General features: G+C 38.1%; 1 protein-coding gene across 2 annotated transcripts; it reads right to left on the bottom strand.

Moving 5' to 3' along the window:
* Positions 1-33: 33 nt before the first annotated feature.
* On the bottom strand, positions 34-23,204 carry mthfd2 (methylenetetrahydrofolate dehydrogenase (NADP+ dependent) 2, methenyltetrahydrofolate cyclohydrolase). 2 transcript variants are annotated; one of them, XM_051689830.1, is made up of 9 exons: positions 22,961-23,204; positions 18,580-18,764; positions 16,946-17,014; positions 9,122-9,244; positions 8,535-8,687; positions 7,224-7,331; positions 6,895-6,987; positions 1,456-1,581; positions 34-1,169 (listed from the first exon to the last, which is right to left on the bottom strand). In XM_051689830.1, exons 1-9 carry the CDS (start codon positions 23,038-23,040, stop codon positions 1,021-1,023), a joined length of 1,086 nt encoding a protein of 361 aa, XP_051545790.1. In that variant the 5' UTR covers positions 23,041-23,204; the 3' UTR covers positions 34-1,020. The 2 variants fall into 2 exon arrangements, with proteins under 2 accessions (XP_051545790.1, XP_051545799.1); XM_051689839.1 differs by lacking the exon at positions 16,946-17,014.
* Positions 23,205-27,040: the final 3,836 nt, after the last annotated feature.

Below are 27,040 nucleotides of genomic sequence, written 5' to 3'. Positions count from 1 at the left end.
GCCAACGCCTCGCCTTAAAAGTAAATGAGAGTAGGCGGTTTATGTTTTTATGAGAAACACAATTGTAAATTTCATAAGACATTGTACATAATGCTAAAAAAAAATAAAAAAAATAAAATAAAAATTTAATAATGTATTTCTACAGCACCAACGTGCCCAGCTCTTCTTATGTTTAAACACAATTTTCTCGCCTCCTTATAGAATGCATAGTTTCTGCCTAACCACTAAACATTATAATCATTTCTAGCAAAAGCCAGAAGAGGGAAACAATTAAGAAAAATAGAGGTGATGGGTCAGTTCAGTTACAAACCCCTATATTCCTTTCCATGTCAGTCATTATGGGCAGTAACAGTAGCCCTTTTAAGAATGTAATAAATGAATAAACAGTGTGTCTTTGCAATGCTTATTTGATCAGTTATCGCCCATGCTGACTCACAGCTATTGACCATTACTGACCATGTAGTTCACCCCACACGTTCATATTTCACAACTGATCAACATTAAAATTTCACAAAGACAACTGTTTCTTCAAGTAAACACAACATGGTCTAAACAACATTGTCTAAACAGTTGTTCAAGAACTTTTCTTATTAATAAATATGCTTCAAAACATCCAGAAATTCTGACAAATCTATTTTTTTTTTTTTTTTAGATTTAAACAAAGCTAAAAAAAAAAACAAGCTGTAACAATGTAGAAACGAAAGTATGAAACCTGCATCTAATGCTTGGCAATGCATTTAAAAACTATATAACAAATTCACTAAATAATGTTATGTAATGTAGTTTGAGATATCTGAATGAAAATGCAAATTCATTTTCTCAAACCTTAGTACACACCGAAAGCTCTTTCTGGATAACTGTCTAATCATGGTAGGTTAAAAATAGACAGTCAACCTCAAAAACAGCAGTTAAAGCTATTGCTTTTCCACCTGGAGTCCCTCATAAAAGGAAAAAAATAAATAAAAAAATAAATGGAGGGGGGCACAGTGTGGATTGTGAAGTGAGCAGAGGATGAGGATTTTATGAGGACGCTGCCATTCGCACACACTGAGGTGAGGTTAGAATGATGTTTTTTGCTGCCTTGATGGTATTTTTCATTAGCATGGCTACAGTCATGGGTCCAACACCGCCTGGAACTGGAGTGATATAACTGGCCTTCTTTCTTACACCTGTGGAGACAAAGGTTTAACAAACTTTTAAAAGCCACAATGTCCTGACAAAATGAAAATGAAATAGTCTTTGTGAACTTCGATCCAGTCAACTGCAATGCATTTATTAAAAAAATAAATTAGATAAAGTAGGCAACAAGATAAAAAGATTATAAATGATCATCAAAATAGTTTATTACTGTAAAAGATTTTATCCAAGAATACCAGGTAGACCTTTAACCTATTATTAACATGCAAATGATACAAATTTCACTAGTATAACATCTAGTTTGTGCTAGCTCCTTACCTTCAAAATCCACATCACCAACAAGTTTGTTTTTGCCAGTCAAGGGGTCCAGTATTCTATTGATACCAACATCTATAACAGCTGCACCCTCCTTTATCATATCAGCAGTGATGAGATTAGGAATACCTGAAGAAATATATAGACATTAGTGTGATTATATAATTAAAAGGTAATCTCAGTATTCCTAATCAAATGCATTTATTTTGATTATGCTTTTAATCATGAATACTAGAAGTCATGTTTGTATTTGGTATCTGAGGGGTGACTGGGGGCAGGGACTGATTAACCACTGGGCTGATTGGGCCATTGCCCAGGGGCATCTAAACCCAAAGGGCCCCAAGCTCTAAATCAATTATTATTTTGAGATACCTATTATAAATCCACGTAAATGTCAGCCTTATGTGAAATACTATTTGTTTGGCGGAATGCGTGCTGGACAACAGCAGCGTGAGCACAGCACTCGAGTGCACGCTCAGAGAATCTGCGTCTCACAGGTGCAGCGCATTTAGTTGAAGGACTACAGAGAACAGCGTTTGATTTACAAAACGCTTTCAAACACAAAGATAATGTGCAGTTTTCCCTGGCTGTGTACAAAGCTGATGGTTTAAATTCATAAGCAACAGAATTTGTGCAACAGTATAGAGGACTTTAAAATGTTTAAGTCCTGCATGCATTTAATGTTTAATGATAAAGAGAAAGGTGCCTTAATACCCTAAATATGTGCACAGTAACCTTTTGTAATATTTGGTTAAAAACGAGAGTTCACAAACAGTTATTGTGTTATTTGTCAGGAGTTGGGAATAAAGACCGTTTATTGCCATGGATGCGTCAAACACAATCTCAGATAGCGGGGAATAAAGTGCAGTGAGCAATGAGCCTAAATAGCACAATACATAAATCTTCAAATGATAAAATCACATTAAAGTCTAACAAAAATAATCTGTCACTGCCTGCAACATAGTAGCCTAGGCCTATTCTTAATAAATGGAAAATGTGTAATTCTGCCCGGGCAGGTTCACTTTCCATGAGTCAGTGAACACTCCGGATTATAGGACTTCTTCGGGATGCTTTGATTTTTAAATGTTTCAGCATTTAACTTGTGTAATTATTGTCTGCTCACCAGCGCAAAAGGGGGAAAAAACATTGGCTCACTGTTTTTCAAGCGCTGAAACATTGCCAGGTGAAAAACAATCTGGAATCATGTGTAACAGTCACATTCCTTTTTGCAACCTGAACTTCATCATAATGTCAGTTTGTGACACCAGCGTTGAAAAAGCTTGATGCCGTGCAACAAACTGTGAAACAGAACGCAGGTGTCTTGAGCGTTTATAAATATTAAAGTTCTTTAAAACTTAATAGTGAGTTGTGGCACAACGATCAAAGACGTCCGTCCAGTGCGTGTTTACATGGCCTCGACACACGTGAACAGCCCGTAACTCGCCCTATAGACTACTTGAAAAACTGACCTGAACCTGGCCCAAAACCTGTAGGTTTGTCGGGTACTGTAGGACACAAATCGAGTTGAAGACCTCTAAACACATGCAGAAAAACCGAATAGTGATTTTGGTATTTGAATACCATGCACATCCCTATTAATAATGCATGATTTTGGATTGGTTCATAATTAAAAAGTACATATAACTGGCCGTGTAAGACATTGCTCCAAACTTTTCTTTCGTCAATTTGAAAAATCCAACCAAATCTGGCAAGCATCCTGTAGTGCATGAAGGTGAACATAGTCACGTCATGGGGGGGCCTCCATGGTGTACCGGCCCATGGGCCTCTCAGTTCTTAATCTGTCCTTGACTGTGGGTCTGACTCGTGTCAGGAATGCAGACATTTGACTAAAACTGCAAAGGCTTGAACTGTATCAGAGACCTTCCAAAGGGAGCCTACAAGCTTAGCATAAAATAGCATAATGTGGCAGCCCCATAGACATTCTATTCTATGGCGGTACCAAGGCTGTAAGGCTGTTCATTTTGAATGGATGTCTATGGAGGAGATGCTTCAGTGTGCTGAATAAACTGCTTTTGTGAGGAAAAAGCTCATCACTTAATGAATTGACCGCCTTTCCGCTAATCTTCAACATGTTTTACACTAAATCCTTTTGGAATGGGCTATATGGAGTTTACTTCAATAAAATTGCTGTTTTATAAGTCACGGACAATTTTGTGACAGGTAGGTGTCAATTAATGGCTCTACACATTCATTTGTAAAGCATCCACAAATGGTGACTTAACTGTTGTAGCACGCTAGCTGACCATTACACTCTCTCCTATGATAGAGAGTGAGATTATTTTATTTTTAGAGATAACCTCCGTGGCTCTATCAATGGAGAGTGTGATCTCTTTAAATAAAATAATCTCTGAATGTATGGCAGCTTATATTGTCTAAGAACCGCCCACTTAGACAGGAAGAGCCATCTAACTGACATGTAAAATGATCAATCACAGTTGGTTCTCTCATTACGTGTCATTTTGGGGTGGGCTTATCCCAGAAATATAATACCAGGCATTAACCATTAAAGGGATAGTTCACACAAAAATGAAAATTCTCTCATCATTTACTCACCCTCATGCCATCCCAGACGTATTACTTTTTTTCTTCTGCAGAACACATATGAAGATTTTTAGAAGAATATTTAAGCTCTGTCGGTCCATACAATGCATTAGTGAATGGTGACCAGAACTCTGAATGTCCAAAAATGACAAAGGAGACATGGAAGTAATCCATAAGACTCCAGTGGTTAAATCCATGTCTTCCGAAGCGATATGATAGGTGTGGGTGAGGAAACAGATCAATATTTAAGTCCTTTTCTACTATTAATCTCCACCCCAACCAGTAGGTGGCTGAATGTGAAAGTAAAAGTCACTTCCACACAAGAATGTGAAAATGAAAGTGTAGATTTACTGTTAAAAAAAGGACTTAAATATTGATCTGTGAGAACACCCACACCTATTGTATTGCTTCAGAAGATATGGATTTAACCACTGGAGTCTTATGGATTACTTTTATACTGCCTGTTTATGTTTTGCAGAAGAAAGCTTTGCTTCCAGAGAATATACAGTATATGCATGCAAATCGCACAAGTTTTTTATATAATAAATTTTTTAAAATATTGAGTGTGAATTTATAACATTATGCTTTGTGTTATATTACCCTGGAATTAATTTTAAAAAACTAATTACCACAGCTGCAAGTGGGCTCTATTGCAGCTGCTGAGAGAGTGGCAGTAAATTTGGCATCTTCTCCCACTTTACTCTCTTAATCCACCACTCTCTATTTTTTTTCCTCTTCTGGAAAGTCATTCAGTTGCAATAGTGGATTTTTTCTTTTGCTCTTGGAGCAAATGGGTAAGTGAAAATAATATCTGCTGTGATCTCCTATTCACTCCCATTCACCGCTGTCGAAGTTTACCCTGCAAACTTTTACTTCCGCGTTCCAAAACCCTAAGTGTGAAAAAGGTCTATTTTGATCTAAATCACACAATTTAGAAATGTGCTACTTACGTTTCACATTCTCTGCTTATGATCCAATCCAATGATTGAAGAAAAAACGGAATGCATTTCATTAGGCTCCTTTGAGATGGTTAAGTTCTGTGCAGAACCGATCACCGGTGATCACGTACAGGTGCATGTCGGTTAGAAATCTGTCCGACTTGCTGTCATGACCATGTATGTCAAAGATACTCCCACAAGAGCGAGGCGGCCTCAGTTGTAGCAGGCAGGTGGCACAGAAATATGATACCTATCACATATCCCATACAGAGATTGCATAGTGGTGGGAATATTCACATATAATTTATACACATAAAAACATGATATTATAGATAAAAAAAAAAAAATCTAACATTTTAGAAGATAACAAAACATTACGGTTGTTTAAGCCAATGAGCATTAAGCTGTGTCATCAGACAGTCATTTCCCATCGTGCTTGCAGTTCGCGCAACTCGGAAAAAGCAACTGTGCCGCCTGCTTGCTTTAACTGTTGCCACCTCACTCTCGTGGGAAATTTTTCTACATTTGTCTTCATGACATCACAGCAAGTTGGACATTCACTGTTGATCGGATTTGTACAAAACTTGCTCATCTCAAACGAGGCTATTGAGTCTGTCCTCGCTGCAGCCTCTAACGCGATGATGTACTGGATTACATCCACTACAAACTGTATGTCTGTAACCTCCGTGAAGTTGGCACACCATATAATAAAATCAGTACCAAATCTATACCATTCGTTTGTGCCGCAGAAATTAACGTTTGTGCTGGTTCGGTGTTTGAGATATTAGACATTATTTTTTTTGCCTGTGTGACGTCACTTTCCACCCCATGTGGTCCAAATTGCTCCAAACCAGTGTTGTTCATTTGTGCTCAATTTGTGCCATTAAAAAAGCACTGTATCTATTTCCCTGAATTTTTAGAAATAAGAATTCGGTAGCAGTGACGTCACTCTCCACCCAATGTGGTGCAAATCGCTCCGAACCAGTGTCATTCGTTTGTGCCGATTAGTGCTGTTAAAAGAAACACCATAACATATTCCTTTCTTTGTATTTAACAAGATAGCTTTTGGGAGCCGTGAAATTATTCCAAGTTTTTTTGCAAGTAAACAGCCACAGTATTCAGCTCTGCATTCGTTTATTAGTTTTAAGTCTGCTAGAAGCTGGCGCAACTTGTGTTGACAGTGTTTGTATAATTGCATAGTCCTATATGTTAGCTAATATTCAAAATATTTATTGAAATTTCAGCACAATGTTTGAAAACATATTAGGTGCTGTTCACATGCTGGAATGCGTTAGGGTTAGCGTTAGGGTTAGATAAATATTCTTGCAGAGTGATTTAAACTTTCGATATTTAAAAATCGATCATTATTGGCAGGCATTTTATTAATCCATCTTACTAGCTCTTTTATAGATATTTTATTTTTAAAATGAAAAATAAATGAAAAACTATTATTGTTTTATTAAAGACTGTCGTATATATATATTTAGACTCTCAAATAAATAATTTATCATAAAGAGTTGATTTTGTGGATTTCAAAGATTTTTTTCTGTAAAGTGCACTTTAAGAGAAACATTGTGTCAGAGATGCCACTTTACTCAGCTGATTGGTTCAATATCTGAGTGTTAGCGTCTGTTACCCAGAACAAAACCTGCCACGGAACAGGTTAGCAGTGTAGCATAAGTTACTATGGTGATAAACACCACTAAAAGCCGACCAACCTTCATGGTACCTAAAACCCAGGGTTGACGTAAACTAAACTGAAACTTACCTGGATAGCAACCAAAACCGGGTTAATGGTATAGGCCACAGCTCTGATGCAGCATTTCATTAACAAAGAACCAAAGCCTAAAACCTAAGCTAACCAAAAACTTAACACTATTCTTTTGGTATTTCCTTCAGGAAATTCCAAACTAGTTTACTAAATGAAATTTGAAATTTGTACCTGCAGCAGCAACAATAATGTCAGCAATTTTTGTGTGCTGACGGAGTTGTTCTTCGGGAGTGTAACGGTGGGAGATGGTTACTGTGGCATCACCTGAAACAAAAGTGATGGCAGGAATGTGATTTCTGAACGATAATAATAATAATAATTGCCCTCTAGAATACCAGAACCTCATCACAGCTTAATTGCCCTCTATAATAACCTTAACTGCACACACAAGTTAAGCAATATAATGGCTGGGTGTCCATGAAACATTTCTTAAAACTAAAAATGCGAGTAGCCCATTTTGCTGTTTATTTTTTCCGTACAACCATTAACTGTAGACTCACCTCCTGGCCTTTCATGTCGTCCATCTGTGTGTAGCAGCATTGCAATGGGCATGCCCACATTCTTAGAGCGACCAGCCACCACCACATTCTTACCCAATGTCGGTATGCCTATGAGAAAAGAAAGATTCAGTAAGCCTAAAAATGACATGCATTTAAATTGCACATAGGCTTTTTCTATCAGTCCGTGTGGAAGCAAAGTTGTGTACCACGTTAAAACGAGTGCTTTTGAGGATTAAATAAACTAGATATCGACAAGCAGAACTGTATATTCTGCTTTGTTTTCTTAGTTATGTCTGTGAAACAGTCTTAGAATATCCATACATTTTCCAAAAAAAACAATTCTGTACAATCTTTTGCCAATTATTTTAAGTTATTTTCCTCACCAGTCTATTATTTTGGTATAATATAACTTAAAGGAATAGTTCACCCAAAAATGAAAATTTGCTGATAATTTACTCACCCTCAGGCCATCCAAGATGTATCTGAGTTTCTTTCTTCATCAAAACAGAATTTAAGACTTTTAGGATTTCATTTCAGGCCTCCTCCTCTAAATAATGCAAGTGAATGACCTCCGTTTTTTGACGGTCCAAAATGCATATTTAGGGTGCATCAAAATAATCCACACGACTTCAGTCGACAAATAAAGTTATTTTGAACGCAAACGATTGATTATTTTTAAAAACAAAACAATACTTATATACTTTTTAACTACAAATGTTCGCTTCCGTACATCTCTGTGACGTGCGCTCATGAGAGGGATGACATAAGCTTGTTGGTAAGGTAGCAGGAAGCGCGTCATTGTTTATAAGAGAAACTTGTGCCGTTCACAAACCAAAACGGTCCAAAACAATTTCAAAACAATATAAAATAAAATAAAAAATAATTTCCAAAAACAAAAAAGAAAATGTAAACAATAACGCGCTCCCTGACTCCTCCACGTGACGCGTGACCTTACCAACTAGCTTCATAACTGTTTTGATGAAGAAAGAAACTCGGATACATTTTGGATGGCCTGAGGGTGAGTAAATTATCAGCAAATTATCATTTTGGGTGAACTATTCCTTTAAATAACCCCATCCCTTAATAGCACATAAAAACAAAATCTGTGGTTAGTCAATTTACACGTCAGTTAGACAGATCTTCCTGTCTCAATGGGCAGTTCTTGGCCAGAATAAACTGCAATACAGGCCAGGCCATTTGCCATTTAGTCTCGCTACGTGAGACTAATGATGTAGTGGTAGTTAAATGGTAAAATCTATTTATCAAAAATAAGGGACATACCACCTAACAATTCAGTCATGTGTTTCTTACCTGTACGTTTGATAATCTCCCAAACCCCCCAAGGGGTGGCAGGCAACATAGTTGACTGGTCCAGGCACATGCGACCAACGTTAACCACATGGAAACCATCAACATCTTTCCCTGGGCATACAGCATTACATACACGTCGCTCATCAATGTGATCTGTGTATGCAAGAGAACCAAGGGAATTTGACTGCAATTCCAGGGTATCACTGGGTATATTCGAGTCCTGATAAAGCTTAAGTTTGTTCTGCACCTATAAACTTTCACAATCCATTTCTTTCCTTGTTCAACCTGGACTGCAGTAAACTGAATCTTGTTGAACTGGTCAACATTTCTCAATTATGTTTGAAATCTTCATCAGTTTCACATTCAACTTTGAGCCAAATGTAATTATTTCTAAAAACCCAGTTCACAGCACTGACAATGTAAATTTCCCCCCAAAAATAAACATTATACCATTTAAAAATATTTTTTTCTATTCCATTATAATGTGCAGAGCCACTGATAAGTTGATTCCCTCAAGAAGTAGCTCTGAATTTGTGTGATCTGTTAGCTGACCGAGACTGAAAAAATCCCAATACATTTCAACCTACCAGGAAGGGGTAACTGTACCAAAAGACCATCTACTCTGTGGTCCAAGTTAAGTTTGTTGATCAGATCAAGCAGCTCCTCTTCACTAATACTAGAAGGTTTCAAGATGGACTCGCTGCAAATACCTAAAGAGTAAGAGAGAAGTACAATAGAAAGTAAAGATGCAAATATTGTACAAGTGCTATCTTCTCACAATAATTCAAAATAAAAAATTAATAAAACAATTCCATAGTATAGATTTTGTACATTGTTTTTAGGGATGTTCCGATCAAGATTTTTACAGCCGATACTGATCATTGATTTTCTTGTCATCTGATCAGCCAATACCGGTCCCAATCATTTAAGCTTTTATCAGGAGCTCTGTCATAACCAGTTATATTTAAGATTGCCTTGTTTTTGCTGATGAAAAATGTTGGTAGGTTAAAGGAAAATCAAAAACACAAAAATATTCATACAATATTTGTATTCCTTAGTTTACAAAGACATTTTTTTTTAATGGGCCTTAAAAACAAGTAGGCTTAAACAGATACAGTGGCATGCAAAAGTTTGGGCACCCCTGGTCAAAATTTCTGTTGCTGTGAATTAAGTGAGTAGAAGATGAAATGATCTCCAAAGGCATAAAGTTAAAGATGAAACATTCTTTTCAACATTTTAAGCAATATTAGTGTATTTTTATTTTGTACAATTTTAGAGTGAAAAAATGGAAAGGAGCACTATGCAAAAGTTTGGCCACCCCAACAGATTTGAGCTCTCAGATAAATTTTACCAAGGTCTCAGACCTTAATTAGCTTGTTAGTGCTATGGCTTGTTCACAATCATTGTTTGGAAAGGTCAGGTGATGCAAATTTCAAAGCTTTATACATACTCTAACTCCTCAAGTCTTGTCCCAACAATCAGCAGCCATGGGCTCCTCTAAGCAGCTGCCTAGCACTCTGAAAATTAAAATAATTGATACCCACAAAGCAGGAGAAGGCTATAAGAAGATTGCAAAGCATTTCCAGGTAGCCGTTTCCTCAGTTCATAATGAAATTAAGAAAGTTCAAGTTGAGGTCTGGAAGACCAAGAAAACTTTCAGAGAGAACTCCTCATAGGATTGCTAGAAAGGCAAATCAAAACCCCTGTTTGACTGCAAAAGACCTTAAGGAAGATTTAGCAGACTCTGGAGTAGTGGTGCGCTGTTCTACTGTGCAGCGACACCTGCACAAATATGATCTTCATGGAAGAGGCATGAGAAGAAAACCTTTCCTGCATCCTCACCACAAATTTCAGCATCAGAAGTTTGCAAATGAACATCTATACAAGCCTGATGCATTTTGGAAACAAGTCCTGTGGACTGATGAAGTTAAAATATAACTTTTTGGCCGCAATGAGCAAAGGTATGTTTGGAGAAAAAAGGGTTCAGAATTTAATGAAAAGAACACCTCTCCAATTGTTAAGCACGGGGATGGTTCGATCATGCTTTGGGCTTGTATTGATGCCAGTGGCACAGGGGAACATTTCACTGGTAGAGGAAAGAATGGATTAAAATACCAGCAAATTCTGGAATCAAACATCACACAATCTGTAAAAAAAGCTGAAGATGAAAAGAGGATTGCTTCTACAACAGGATAATGATCCTAAACACACCTCAAAATCCACAATGGACTACCTCAAGAGGCGCAAGCTGAAGGTTTTGCCATGGCCCTCACAGTTCCCTGACCTAAACATCATCGAAAATCTGTGGATAGACCTCAAAAGAGCAGTGCATGCAAGACAGCCCAAGAATCTCACAGAACTAGAAGACTTTTGCAAGGAAGAATGGGTGAAAATCCCCCAAACAAAAACTGAAAGACACTTAGCTGGCTACTTGCCAGGGGGTGTTAAAAAGTACTGACCATGCAGGGTGCCCAAACTTTTGCTTCAGGCCCTTTTTTGTTATTTTGAAACTGTAAAAGATGAATATAAAAAAGTAAAATTGCTTAAAATATTAAAGAAATGTGTCATCTTTAACTTCAAGCCTTTTGGAAATCAGGCCATCTTTTGCTCGCTTAGCTATTCACAGCAACAGAAATTTTGATCAGGGGTGCCCAAACTTTTGCATGCCACTGTACAGTAGTAAGATGCTTTATGATGTTTGAAATATAACTGTAATTTGATTTTCTTCTGTCCTGTATTTTTCCTGCCTGCTATCCTCTTTCTTTTGAATGTCTTTGCAGGATGTCCAAGAAAAAAAAAAAAGTGATATGGAAAATAATGTGGACATTAATTCAGTATAAAATAAATGTATTTGTATAGTGCTTTTCATATAACGGATATTGTTTCAAAGTTGCTTTAAAAGACTTTTTGTGTACAATTTTTATGTACAGTATGTCTGAATTTATTTATTTGCATTACATGTGGTTCTGTCTGTACTACACAGTATATTGTGTGACTACTAATGCATCCTGATATACTGCACAAGAACTAATGTCTAACAACAGGATCAGTCTTTCTGTCAACACAAAAACATCTCATCTAGGTTTAGGCATTAAGCATTTTGAGTTTTAGCATTAAGACACATAGATTAAGCATGTAAACCTAACAATTATAAAGCTAGAATGAGCCTGCTATGCTGTCATCTCACACAAAATAATTGTATTTTATCCAAACAATAACAGCAGTATGACCGCATCATCTCATGAGCCCTGCAATGCATGAGCATCCTGCTGTCTGGACTCAATATCTGCTTTAAAATAAACAGAATTATCTACAGTCCTCAAAACTTGCCCAGCCTTACAGCTATGAAGGCACTGATTTAAAATTATTAAAAGCTTATAAGCTTTTCAGATTAGTCTATTCATATCTCCATCCCAAGACAAAGACTAAAATGCTTCAGTGTGTGATATTTGGCCATCATCCTCCCACCTATATAATTAACAGATGGGTGGGGAAGAACAATATGGCCTCGCAGTAATTCTGTTTTCGTTCCAGTATATAAAATTATTTTATTTATAACTACATTTGCTGACTTCTCATTTTGTTGGATGTTGGTAATATTAGCTTTAAAAGTGCAGAAATTAATTGCAATTTTGAAACATGTATAATCATGACCACTCATATGAGATAAAGGCTCCAGTCATATCATTAACCTTATAAAAGCTGTTTTATTCTAGGTGGAGAGGGTCCCCTCATGGGGGCAGCCGTGTTAGAATCACATGACCAACCGAATACTACTTGCTTAATCTCAGTAACCATCCTGACCCAATTTTTGGAGGGTTTAGGCAGAAATGTGAAGCTTAACATTTTATAAAAGCACCTTAATTCTTCTAATAAAACACATGTATTATTTGAACTGTAAAGTTGTATATATCATCATTTATCTTCATTTCATCTTCATTTCTTTCAACTGTTTTTCTATAAGTACAAATAAACTAGTCTCAATGAGGTCATGGAAATTGCAAGTGTAATAATTACAGAAACACTTTACAATAACCTTCTATTTGTTAAGATCAGTAAATTCATTTTACAGCATTTATTAATCTTGGTTAATGTTAATTTATAAAAATACAATTGTTCATTGTTAGTTCATTTTGGTTCATATTGCATTAATTAATGTTAACATAAACAACTTTAAAATGCAGTGTGTGTAGAAATTAACATTTACCATGATTAAGTATTGTTCATTGTTAGTTCATGTTAACTAATGTACAGTGCATCCGTAAAGTATTCACAGCGCTTCACTTTTTCCACATTTTGTTATGTTACAGCCTTATTCCAAAATTGAATATATTCATTATTTTAAATTCTACAAACAATACCCCATAATTACAACATGAAAGAAGTTTGTTTGAAATCTTTGCAAATTTATTAAAAATAAAAAACGGAAAAAAAAAAAAAACAAACATCACATGTACATAAGTATTCACAGCCTTTGCCATGACACTCAAAATTGAGCTCAGGTGCATCCTGTTTCCACTGATCATCCCTGAGATGTTTCTACAACTTGATTGGAGTCCTTCTGTGGTAAATTCAGTTGATTGGACATGATTTGGAAAGGCACACACCTGTCTATATAAGGTCTCACAGTTAACAGTGCATGTCAGAGCACAAACCAAGCCATGAAGTCCAAGGAATTGTCTGTAGACATCCAAGACAGGATTGTATCAAGGCACAGATCTGGGGAAGGGTACAGAAACATTTCTGCAGCATTGAAGGTCCCAATGAGCACAGTGGCCTCCATCATCCGTAAATGGAAGAAGTTTGGAACCACCAGGACTCTTCCTAGAGCTGGCCGCCCGGCCAAACTGAGCGAACGGGGGAGAAGGGCCTTAGTCAGGGAGGTGACCAAGAACCCGATGGTCACTCTGACAGAGCTCCAGCGTTTCTCTGTGGAGAGAGGAGAACGTTCCAGAAGAACAACCATCTCTGCAGCACTCCACCAATCAGGCCTGTATGGTAGAGTGGCCAGACAGAAGCCACTCCTCAGTAAAAGGCACATGACAGCCCACCTGGCATTTGCCAAAAGGCACCTGAAGGACTCTCAGACCATGAGAAACAAAATTCTCTGGTCTGATGAAACAAAGATTGAACTCGTTGGCCTGAATGGCAAGCGTCATTTCTGGAGGAAACCAGGCACCGCTCATCACCTGGCCAATACCATCCCTACAGTGAAGCATGGTGGTGGCAGCATCATGCTGTGGGGATGTTTTTCAGTGGCAGGAACTGGGAGACTAGTCAGGATCGAGGGAAAGATGAATGCAGCAATGTACAGAGACATCCTTGATGAAAACCTGCTCCAGAGTGCTCTGGACCTCAGACTGGGGCGAAGGTTCATCTTCCAACAGGACAACGACCCTAAGCACACAGCCAAGATAACAAAGGAGTGGCTATGGGAAAACTCTGTGAATGTCCTTGAGTGGCCCAGACAGATCCCAGACTTGAACCCGATTGAACATCTCTGGAGAGATCTGAAAATGGCTGTGCACCGACGCTCCCCATCCAACCTGATGGAGCTTGAGAGGTCCTGCAAAGAAGAATGGGAGAAACTGCCCAAAAATAGGTGTGCCATGCTTGTAGCATCATACTCAAAGACTTGAGGCTGTAATTGGTGCCAAAGGTGCTTCAACAAAGTATTGAGCAAAGGCTGTGAATACTTATGTACATATGATTTTTTTTCTTTCTTTTTTCTTTTTAATAAATTTGCAAAGATTTCAAACAAACTTCTTTCACGTTGTCATTATGGGGTATTGTTTGTAGAATTTTGAGGGAAATAATGAATTTAATCCATTTTGGAATAAGGCTGTAACATAACAAAATGTGGAAAAAGTGAAGCGCTGGAAATACTTTCCGGATGCACTGTAGTTAACTACATTAAGTTTAAGATGCGTAAAAGAGCACAGGAATAAACCGGTGTCTTTATATTTATGCACATTTATAATACACACACACATATTATTAGTGGACTTTCAAAGAAAGACCAGGTTTATGTCTGTCTTAAGAAGGGTTCATGAACTGCAACTATATTTTGATTTAAGTATGTCATTTTTCAGGGGCCTGGGTAGCTCCGCAAGTAAAGACGCTGACTACCAGACCTGGAGTCACAAGTTCGAATCCAGGGCATGCTGAGTGACTCCAGTCAGGCTTCCTAAGCAACCAATTGGCTCGGTTGCTAGGGTGGGTAGAGTCACGTTGAGTTAACCTCCTCATGGTCGCTATAATGTGGTTCTCACTATCAGTGGGGTGTGTGGTGAATTGTGTGTGGATGCCGCGGAGAATAGGGTGAAGCCTCCACACGTGCTAGGTCTACGCGGTAACGCACTCAACAAGCCACGTGATAAGATGCACGGATTGACTGTCTCAGACACGGAGGCAACTGAGATTCGTCCTCCGCCACCCGGATTGAGTCGAGTCACTATGCTACCACAAGGACCTAGAGCGCATTAGGAATTGGGCATGCCAAACTGGGGAGAAACGGGGAGAAAATCCAAAAACATTTTCAGGGGTGCACAAAACCATCAGCACCTGCACAATGCAGCCATTTCATGTTATTTTACCGGTGGATTATCAGCACAAATATGCAGGAATATGCAGCAGTGGCTACTCCGGAAACATTACCAAAAGCTCCAGAAAAAATACATATACAGGTGCATCTCAATAAATTAGAATGTCGTGGAAAAGTTCATTTATTTCAGTAATTCAACTCAAATTGTGAAACTCGTGTATTAAATAAATTCAATGCACACAGACTGAAGTAGTTTAAGTCTTTGGTTCTTTTAATTGTGATGATTTTGGCTCACATTTAACAAAAACCTACCAATTCACTATCTCAACAAATTAGAATATGGTGACATGCCAATCAGCTAATCAACTCAAAACACCTGCAAAGGTTTCCTGAGCCTTCAAAATGGTCTCTCAGTTTGGTTCACTAGGCTACACAATCATGGGGAAGACTGCTGATCTGACAGTTGTCCAGAAGACAATCATTGACACCCTTCACAAGGAGGGTAAGCCACAAACATTCATTGCCAAAGAAGTTGGCTGTTCACAGAGTGCTGTATCCAAGCATGTTAACAGAAAGTTGAGTGGAAGGAAAAAGTGTGGAAGAAAAAGATGCACAACCAACCGAGAGAACCGCAGCCTTATGAGGATTGTCAAGCAAAATCGATTCAAGAATTTGGGTGAACTTCACAAGGAATGGACTGAGGCTGGGGTCAAGGCATCAAGAGCCACCACACACAGACGTGTCAAGGAATTTGGCTACAGTTGTCGTATTCCTCTTGTTAAGCCACTCCTGAACCACAGACAACGTCAGAAGCATCTTACCTGGGCTAAGGAGAAGAAGAACTGGACTGTTGCCCAGTGGTCCAAAGTCCTCTTTTCAGATGAGAGCAAGTTTTGTATTTCATTTGGAAACCAAGGTCCTAGAGCCTGGAGGAAGGGTGGAGAAGCTCATAGCCCAAGTTGCTTGAAGTCCAGTGTTAAGTTTCCACAGTCTGTGATGATTTGGGGTGCAATGTCATCTGCTGGTGTTGGTCCATTATGTTTTTTGAAAACCAAAGTCACTGCACCTGTTTACCAAGAAATTTTGGAGCACTTCATGCTTCCTTCTGCTGACCAGCTTTTTAAAGATGCCGATTTCATTTTCCAGCAGGATTTGGCACCTGCCCACACTGCCAAAAGCACCAAAAGTTGGTTAAATGACCATGGTGTTGGTGTGCTTGACTGGCCAGCAAACTCACCAGACCTGAACCCCATAGAGAATCTATGGGGTATTGTCAAGAGGAAAATGAGAAACAAGAGACCAGAAAATGCAGATGAGCTGAAGGCCACTGTCAAAGAAACCTGGGCTTCCATACCACCTCAGCAGTGCCACAAACTGATCACCTCCATGCCACGCCGAATTGAGGCAGTAATTAAAGCAAAAGGAGCCCCTACCAAGTATTGAGTACATATACAGTAAATGAACATACTTTCCAGAAGGCCAACAATTCACTAAAAATGTTTTTTTTTATTGGTCTTATGATGTATTCTAATTTTTTGAGATAGTGAATTGGTGGGTTTTGTTAAATGTGAGCCAAAATCATCACAATTAAAAGAACCAAAGACTTAAACTACTTCAGTCTGTGTGCATTGAATTTATTTAATACACAAGTTTCACAATTTGAGTTGAATTACTGAAATAAATGAACTTTTCCACGACATTCTAATTTGAGATGCACCTGTATATATATAGAAAGTCAGTTTTCTTCACAGCGCTCTGTATGTCTGATCAAATTTGCTTGTCTGAGTGAGAGAACCTGTGAGAGGAGCCATGTGTACACTCAAAATAGATTTACATAAACAGCCAAGAAGTGGAAAGCTATACTCACTTATCCTTGTGGTTGCATACAGTACATTCAAGAGTAGGGTGACCATATTGTGGTTCTCCAAAGAGGACACTGTGGACCAGGAGGAGTCCACATCTTTCATTAAATGTATGTAATACATTAATACATTTAATAATGGCCATAAAATAAAACCATATAAAATTAAAAGAGAAAATCCGATTCCATTAAAAAAATATTTTTTGTACTACTGCACTTCAAGCTTTTCAGTCCTCCTACTGTGCCCAGGTGTAGCCTTCTTCCCCGAACATAAATGTTTTATGACAAACTCTCTTTAGGCTGATGTTTTGAGCTCATCACATAATATTTAGTATGGATAGTATGTGAATAGAGATACTCCTCCTCCACCCCCACCCAGGGCTTGTTTCCCTGATCCGTAGTATATTTGATGTTGTCTAGTCAACATTTTCAGTTACAAATGACAATGCGTAGTAGTGTGCAAATGAGTCTAATGAAACAGATGTTCATTTTTTGCAGAGTTGGGGAACGTACTTTTATAAAAGGTACTTACATTATTCATTTTTCTGGCTGACAGCAGAACACTCTGGCAATAGACCTTATTCACGCTAGCACCATCTTTGATTTTTAATGGGAATGACAACAAGGCTGTGAGGGATAGATGTACAGTCTCTTCAATTGGCTGTACTGCAGTTTAAAGTGTTTTTCGATTGTTTCGCTGACAAAACATTGATATAATATCTGTCCAAGAATATTCAGTATACAAAGAACTCCAGACAACATGAGTTGTGGAAAAATCAGATGTGATCTTGGAGCTTTTTACAGCTTTATACCGTTCGTGCCATTGAAGACAGCCTCATTGTCATTCCCATTAAAAATCAAAGATGGAGCTAGTGTGAATAAGGTCTATCTCACACATACAGCGCACACGCAGAGAGTGAGTGAGCGGTAGAGTGAGAGAGAGATTAAAAATTGTTTTTTTTTTAAAGTGCGTGCTCTGCCACTCTCTGCCAGAATAATCACATAGGGCACTTAACGTGACAACAGATGAGCAATATCAAATACAATGAATGTATGATAGTCCTAACTGTAGAGAGCACATTATTATGAAGGCAAAACCAAATCCTGGACATTTTTAGCCAATTTTGAAATCCCGGCCAGATGCTTTTTTCCGGCATGGGATAGGAAAGAGGACATTAAGAGGACAAGCGCACATGTCTGGGAAACAGAGGACGTATGGTCAACTAAAGCAACGCTGTCAACCAGACCTACAGTTACAAGTTTTAGGTAGTGTAGTGTACTCATTTTAAGGATCACTACAAATGAAAAGTTTAGACACATCTACTCATTATTTATTAGTACATTTTTTTCCACATTTTAGAATAATAGTCATTAAATCAATTTTTTTTTTTTACAATTAAGCATGGTAAATATGTATTGACCAAACTTAAAACTCTTTGTAAAACTTTTTGTAAATGAATCATGCTGTAATATGTAGGAAAATGAACACATAGTCACTTTAAAACTCATTTCAAGCATTTAATCATAAACAAGTTTAGATAAAAAAAGTTTAAGACAGTAAGAAATGTTTGCACTGATTAAACAGTCAACAGAGAATTACTCCTGTCTGGAACTAGGTAAGAATGTATTCATGCTCTTACCCACATCAGCTGCTGCACGGGTCTTGTTGAGAACATAAGAGTGACTGGCTGGATTGTCCCCCACTAATACTACACTTAAGTGAGGCCGTCGGTTTCCAGCAGCAACCCACTCCTCCACGTCAGCACGTGCCTCCTCACGAATCTGACGTGCCAGCCTCCTGCCTGAGATGACAACAGCCTCTTTTCTGGAAAGTAAAACGTCAAGGTTTGGGGGTAAAATTTCTCTACAAACAACAGCTGGTTCTGCTCACAACACAAGCACCAAATACTGTACGTTCACTTCACACAAGTCCCTGGAAATAATCAACAAAACATTAAGATAATTTCTAATAATAATTAAAAGGTGCTGTGCAAGCATCATCCAACAATCCACTGACACCCACAATGACGAGTGATAGTTCATGGGTGACCTTGTCTAAAGATAGGCTGTCCGATGGTGTGATAGACGATAGTCTATGAAGACATCTGGAAAATAAATTGATCCAACAGTAACTAAAGATTACAGATACTGGATTTTATCTGTCATGAAAATTAAACTATAATAAAATGGTGCATTGAACAATGTAAGAGCATCCTTGTGTTTTTTCTCATTTATGTTATTTTGGATTAAACATTTTAAAGGATATTTAAAAGGAGTATTCCAGGTTCAATACAAGTTAAGCAATCGACAGTATTTGTGGCATAATGTTGATTAGCACAAAAATGAATTTAGACTCGACCCTCCTTTTATTTAAGCAAAAATCAAGGTTACAGTGAGACGCTTACAATGGAAGTGAATGTGTCAGTCCTCTGGCTGTAAAAAGGACAAGAGAGGCCCATTTTAAAGTGTTCTCAATGTAAACTTCTTTTGAGTCATCATAAACTCGCAGTCAATTTAAAGCAGAGATATAAAGTAATGAACTACAACTACTCTTAGTACAGTACATGAGTACATTGTTCACTACCAACATCAGTGCCAATTTCCTTCAGATTTATAGTTGCAAGAGGACACTATAGTCTGTAGAGGACACTTCAGTGACGTTAAGCAAGATGAGCGTCCCTCACTCAAAAAAATAAATAAAAAGAAGAAATCACTGAATTTAATTAAATTGAGGAAAACTTTTCCACACAATTAAATTACATTTTTCCAACAAAAAAATAACTGGTTTTAACTGACTTATTCTAGTTGTACAAACTTAAATTCATTTTGTCAGACCAACAAGGTAAGATCTATTTAACTGTCTTAAGTTGGTCCAACTAAATTAATTTTTTTAACCATTAGTATACTGTATGTCAGTTTGATAGCAACTGTTTATAGAGCTAAACAGCACTCAAATCAAACTTCACCAAAAGTGAGAGTCTATCCTCAACCTAAGAACAAGCAGCAATCTTCACCGCAATGGTAACTCCATAAACTCCAGCCTAACAAACAATCCTTTGAAATTATTCTTATCTTACTCAAAAATGCATAAAAATGACACTTAGTTTCAACATTTGTTCACCCCATCCAGTCCCCTGCAAAGCATGCTGGGAAATGGAAAACTCCTGCCCAGTTTCATCAATGCTACAAAAAGTATTCATGTAGTCCTAACTCAAATTGATTAACCCTTGTGTGACCTTCGGGACATTTTTGTCTTTTTAATTTTAGTTTTTTCGATCATTTTGACTGTGTTAATGCCAATTGCATCAATTTTGCCAAAGGTGTGTATTTTGAGGGGAATTTTGATATTTCAACCTCAGTTCCTATAATATATCTATAATACACTGTGTACACAAAATAGTTACACTCAGGATCTTCAGGACAAAAATGTCCCCATTGAAACCCATTACAACTGCAATATTTGATCCCAGTGCCATTAAAGAATAAAATCATGCATTCTATGATATTATGCTTTCATTCCCTGGCATCAAAATGCGCAATTTTTCTCATGTTTAGCCTATGGAGCAAATACATGCTTTTTCCTATTTTCTGTTTGCTGTATTATAGAGCACTGCAGGCCAATTGAATAAATGATGCAGCTAAAATTGTGTGGATGTGTTGGTATGGATGTCAGAGTGTGTTTTGTATGTGTGTATTGAGAAGTGTGTGTGTGTGTGTGTGTGTGTAAAAACAAAAGCAGCATTATGTAAACAAACTGGCATTTAAAGGGTTAAAATCCTGAAAAATAATTAATATTTGGTAGTTATGATCAGGACTGATGTTGGAAAATAATATTAATATATAATATTTTTATGGCAGTTTTTTGACGCAGACATTTTTGTCCTCTAAGGTCCTGAGTGCGAGTTCTTTTTTTATCTGACACTGCACAAAAAATAATAATGCATCAAAACCAATGTTGTTGCTAATCACTGACATATCCCAGACTGTGATAATCCCCAAAAAAAAAATAAAAAAATAAAAATTACCCTTTGCATTTAGTATATGGAAAATAATTCATTTTTGAGTTTTTTTCATAAAAAAAAAAACAACAGTGGCATTATGTAAACAAACTGGCATTTAAAGGGTTAAAATCCTGAAAATGAATGAATATTTGGTAGTTACGATCAGGACTTATGTTGGTTAAAAAAAATTAACTAATTGAAAGTGGAAAATAATATGAATATATAATATTATTATGGCAGTTTTTTGACACGGACATTTTTGTCCTCAAAGGACCTCTGAATAACTTTTTTTTTTATTGATGCAGAAGGGTTAAGTAAACATAAATTTTACAAATTTAATTGGATAGAACATAATGAAATCAAGACTGTTTTAGAATTGTGTTGCTTTAGTTCATTTTATTTAAGTAAATTGAACAACTTTCAAAAATCCTTTTTTTATTTTTATTAATGCCTCCATAACGTACATTAATCTAGTGTTCGGCAAGTTATATATGTTAAATATGCTTCCCAACTGAAACAGCATGATTAAAGCTTGGTTTTTGCGAGTGTCACTGAATTACCGCATGGCATCTCAGATGTGTATGACATTCTTTCTTCTGCAGAACATAAATTAAGATTTTTAGAAGAATATTTCAGCTCTGTTGTTTCATAACTCAAAATGCCATGAAGTGATTTCTCTGTCACTATATTGAATACTTCCTTTAATAACATAAATCATGACATCATCTGAGCATGTGTAAGGCTGAGGAAGGCTTAGCCTGGTTGCCAGATATTATTATAAAATGTGTCAGTTTATTTCACTCATGAATTTATACTGTAGGTCTAATACCTTTTTGGCACATTAGAAATGAGTGTTACAACAGTACCTGGCATGAGGACAGTTGTAACAAATGTGCTCCTTGTAGTGACACTAATTGTCGAAATTGGGAACGCGTTTTTGACATTTATTTTGATGGTTGACAGATACAGGCATCACATAAATGAAATGGAATGGTTTTCTAGACAGTATTTCTGTGGGCAAAAAGCAAAAAGTCTTACAACTGTACTCAGTCCACCCTACGTCTTGACCCCTTTAAGTGTACTTAGACCGCGTATTACATTACAATACAAGTCATTTATTTTTTTTAAAGCCTTATGCACAGTCAAAGCATTTATCTCGCTCCCTGACACTACCTTTACTGATTTACATTTTCCCCGCAAACTCATTGATCAGTTAGTAGCGTATGATGACTTATTCTGACAGTTTAGAGTTTATCCAGAGCATCTAGTAATCGTAATCGTGTAGTGTGCGTCATGATTTAATGCGGCGTACTTTTATTCTTTTCAGAGTTGTATTGTTAACAATGTAAAATGACATAATTAAGATGTTTCGGTCACGCGCTTAAGTCTCTGTAGATGTCTCGGTCATGCATAAGTCATGTGTTGACAATTTCGCCCAGCGCTTAAATTCATTACACTGACTAAATCAATGGCGACATGGAGCATTAGTAACATGCTATGAATAAAATCGGTATGCACTGAATTTGAGCAATCGGGCAAGTGCAAAAGCATTAGAAGAAGCCCAGCACATGAACCGAGCAATTAGAAGCAGCGGTGTCCAAAAACTCTTGTAGAAACTTAATGCCGTGCAAGCAGTCTGCGCGATTACATCAGCTTTAACAGCCGGCAAGCCACGGTGCGGGCATACAGCTGAATGGAGTATTTAAACCGGCGTTTGTAGGTTACATAATAACTAAAACATAGAGAGAACCTTGCAGTCCCGTCGCAGACGACATGCTAATTATGATGGTTTTATTCAGAAACGAAGTGTATTACTGAGATAACAACAACAATCGAGGTAATTGCAGATAAAGGCTTTCCACAGACTTATTCCGTCGCAAATGACAAGCAGTTTAACGAAAGCGGTGTAACGCAGTGACGTTCAATAGCATATTATACAGTGCATAAATAAATTGAATTAATTACCCGTGTTTAATCTATCTACAAACAAGAGAAGACAGTAACCGGAAATTGCACGTACCTTGAAGCCGACATGTGAAAGCTGTATGCCTGATGATGAGAATGCCAACATAGTTTTTGCAGTGCTCGGAGTGTAGCCATTTGTTCGTAAAATAAATAAAACAACTATTTTAAAAACGATAAATACTGCTAAATTGTATGAATATGATTCGAAACTGGGAAAGCTGCAACAAAACTGAAAGGTGTTCGCTACATTAACATTTGGCGGAGAGTTTGTAACCTCACTGCCCCAATGCGTCGCTTGCGTCACTTCATGGGATGGTCTCAGATGATAAACTACCGCCTCTTGACTCGAAAATTGTGTACGCATGCCACGCATGCTCCATAAGGTTATCTGGCAAACAGGCACAAGCAGAGAGAAAATGGCGATTTCACGATTTCGGCGCCATTTGCGTCCCACTAATTTAACATTTGCCAATATGCATCTTAAACCCATCATTTACTCACCCTCATGCCATCCCAGATGTGTATGACTTTCTTTCTTCTGCTTTTTTTTTTAAAGAAGAAAATCTCAGCTCTATAGGTTGATACAATGCATGTGAATGGTGACCAACACTTTGAAGCTCCAAAAGCACATAAAGGCAAGCGATCTGATAGGTGTGGCTGAGAAACAGATCAATAGCTAAGACCTTTTTTACTATAAATGTCCACTTTTACTTTCACATTCTTTTTCTTGTATTTTGGGCGATTCACATTATTTGTGCATATCACCACCTACTGGGAAGGGAGGAGAACGTATAGAGAAAAATTATTTAAATATCGATCTGTTTCTCACCCACATCTATCATATAGTTTCTGAAGATATGGATTTAACCACTGGAGGCTTATGGATTACTTTTGTATTGACTCTATGTGCTTTTTTTAAGCTGAAAATGTTGGTACCCATTTACTTGCATTGTGAGGACCTACAGAGCTGAGAAATTCTTCTACAAATCTTCATTTGAGTTCAGCAGAAGAAAGAAAGTCTTCTTTGGGATGGCATTAAGGTGAGAAAATTTTACTATTCCTTTAAGGTAAATGACCTTCATGATCACATACATGTAATTTAAAATAAAATAAGCTAAAACATAAAATTTTCAAAGCTGAAAAAACAAATTTCTCATGTTTTTTTGCTCCGAGACTACACTTTAATTGAAAAATAAGCATGTACATCAAAAATTATTATTACTATTATTTTGCATTGTAGATCCATTGTCTGTATTATACTTAAAACACATTTGGTCATGATAATTTTTTCTCTTAAATCTAAAATGTTTTAGATTTTTGTCTAAATATTCCACAAATCACATGTTCAACGGGAAGTGACATCATCTTAATTTCCTGAATGCCATGGGAAGATGAAATGTTTTCTCATCCTTTTTTCTGTGTTTCCTGTCTCAACCTAGGGATTCATATACCGAGGTTACCAGAGCCGGCCAGATCCACCTCCGTTCCTGCTTGGTGTCGGACTCCACTGCTATGTTTATCAGAGTGATGACAACTAAACACAGCCGCTGCCAGCCAGACATCACTTCAGTCAATAACGATGGACTTCAGGGGATGAACTGATGCCAACTCCAACCATAAGACATGGGATACTTCATAAGCCACTGCCTGAACATTGGACGTGGGATAGACGTCACCGAAATGACCTACTGGTTGAACTTCGATGCACCTCACTGATCTCTGCCTGCATCACCCTGGCCTAATGATGAACTTCACTCTTAAAATGGAATACATAGACTTTCAATTATTTGCCAACAAAAGCCTTTATTGGCCAACTAACAAAGGACTTCTATGTGAACTATGTGACTATGTCATCTATGTGAACTTCTGCAGTTAATCCAGGATGAACTTCAAAGACATTAGTCATTAATCAGAATCAGAATCAGCTTTATTGCCAAGTATGCTGACACATACAAGGAATTTGTCTTGGTGACAGGAGCTTCCAGTGTACAACAATACAAAAACAATACAAAAACCGCAGAAAGACATGGATAATAATAAAAAATAAAAAATTATTATACACATACGTACATACACACACAGACACACACATACATACATACATACATACACATACGTAGTGCAAATCTAATACAAATCTGTTATCTGTTATGTACAGTGCAAAATACAAATCTGTTATGTACAGTACAAATATTTTTGTTTTTTTCAGATGAATGAAATGGCAGAAGAGGTTGGATGTGTTGGATAAATATAAAAAAGACTAAACTGTGTATTGCACATAGTTATTGCTCAATGGGGCAATTTAACTTCATAAAATGGATAGCCTGAGGGAAAAAACTGTTCCTGTGCCTGACAGTTCTGGTGCTCAGAGCTCTGAAGCGTCGGCCAGAAGGCAACAGTTCAAAAAGGTAATGGGCAGGGTGAGTGGGGTCCAGAGTGATTTTTCCAGCCTTTTTCCTCACTCTGGAAGTGTATAGTTCTTGAAGGGGGGACAGGGGGCAACCAATAATTCTCTTAAAATTCCGAACTGTCCTTTGTAGTCTTCTGATGTCTGATTTCGTAGCTGAACCAAACCAGACAATTATTTAAGTACAGAGGACAGACTCAATGACCGCTGAGTAGAACTGTATCAGCAGCGCCTGTGGCAGGTTGAACTTTCTCAGCTGGCGAAGGAAGTACAATCTCTGCTGGGCCTTTTTCACAATGGAGTCAATGTGTGTCTCCCACTTCAGGTCCTGTGAGATGGTAGTGCCCAGGAAGCTGAATGACTCCACTGCTGCCACAGTGCTCTTTAGAATGGTGAGGGGGGTCAGTGTTGGGGTGTTCCTCCTAAAGTCCACAATCATCTCCACCGTTTTGAGCAGCTCAAGGTTGTTTTGACTGCACCAGACAGCCAGCTGTTCAACCTCCCTTCTGTATGCAGACTCGTCATCTCGGATGAGGTCGATGACAGTGGTGTCGTCTGCAAACTTCAGGAGCTTGACAGAGGGGTCCTTGGCGATGCAGTCATTGGTGTAGAGGGAGAAGAGTAGTGGGGAGAGCACACATCCCTGGGGGGCACCAGTGCTGATTGTACAGGTGCTGGAAGTCAGTTTCCCCTGTCCCACAAGCTGCTGCCTGTCTGTCAGAAAGCTGGTAATCCACTGACAGACAGACATGGGAACAGAGAGTTGGTGTAAATTATTCTGGAGTATAGCTGGGATGATGGTGTTGAAAGCTGAACTGAAGTCCACAAAAAGGATCCTTGCATATGTCCCTGGTCTGTCCAGATGCTGCAGGATATGATGCAAACCCATGTTGACAGCATCATCCAAAGACCTGTTTGCTCGATAAGCAAATTGAAGGGGATCTAGAAAGAGTCCAGTGATGTTCTTCAGGTGGGCCAACACCAGTCTCTCAAATGATTTCATGACCACAGACATCAGGGCGACAGGTCTGTAGTCATTAAGTCCTGTGATTTTTGGTTTCTTTGGGACAGGAATAATGATTGAGCGTTTGAAGCAGCATGGGACTTCACACTGCTCCAGTGATCTATTGAAGATCTGTGTGAAGATGGGGGCCAGCTGGTTAGCACAGGATCAAAGACACACTGGTGAGACGCCATCTGGCCCTGAAGATTTCCTCGTCTTATGTTCCCGAAAGACCCAGCTCACATCATCTTCACAGATCTTAAGTGCAGGTTGAGTAGCAGGAGGGGGGTTGCAGGAGGTGTTGGTGTTTGTGTGAAGTGAAGGTCAGAGTTGGTGTGGGGTGTGAGATTGGGCCTTTCAAATCTGCAGTATAACACATTCAGGTCGTCAGCCAGTTGTTGGTCCACCAGAGGGTTGGGGGTAGGAGTCCTGTAATTTGTGAGCTGTTTCATGCCACTCCACACTGATGCAGGGTCGTTAGCTGAAAACTTGTTTTTCAGCTTCTCAGAGTATCTTCTTTTAGCCACTCTTACAGTCCTTACTACTGGCTTGGTTGATTTTAATTTCTGCCTGTAGGTTGGAAGAAGATGAACCAGAGAGTGATCAGAGAGTCCCAAAACTGCTCTAGGGACAGAGCGATATGCATCCTTTATTGTTGTGTAACAATGATCCAGTATGTTCCTGTCTCTGGTGGGGCATGTAATGTGCTGTTTGTATTTGGGCAG

Source organism: Myxocyprinus asiaticus, chromosome 4 (genome assembly GCF_019703515.2).
Source record: "Myxocyprinus asiaticus isolate MX2 ecotype Aquarium Trade chromosome 4, UBuf_Myxa_2, whole genome shotgun sequence".
Classification (NCBI taxonomy): domain Eukaryota; kingdom Metazoa; phylum Chordata; class Actinopteri; order Cypriniformes; family Catostomidae; genus Myxocyprinus; species Myxocyprinus asiaticus.
The sequence above is the reverse complement of the archived record's forward strand: the minus strand, read 5'-3'. Positions and strand labels throughout refer to the sequence as shown.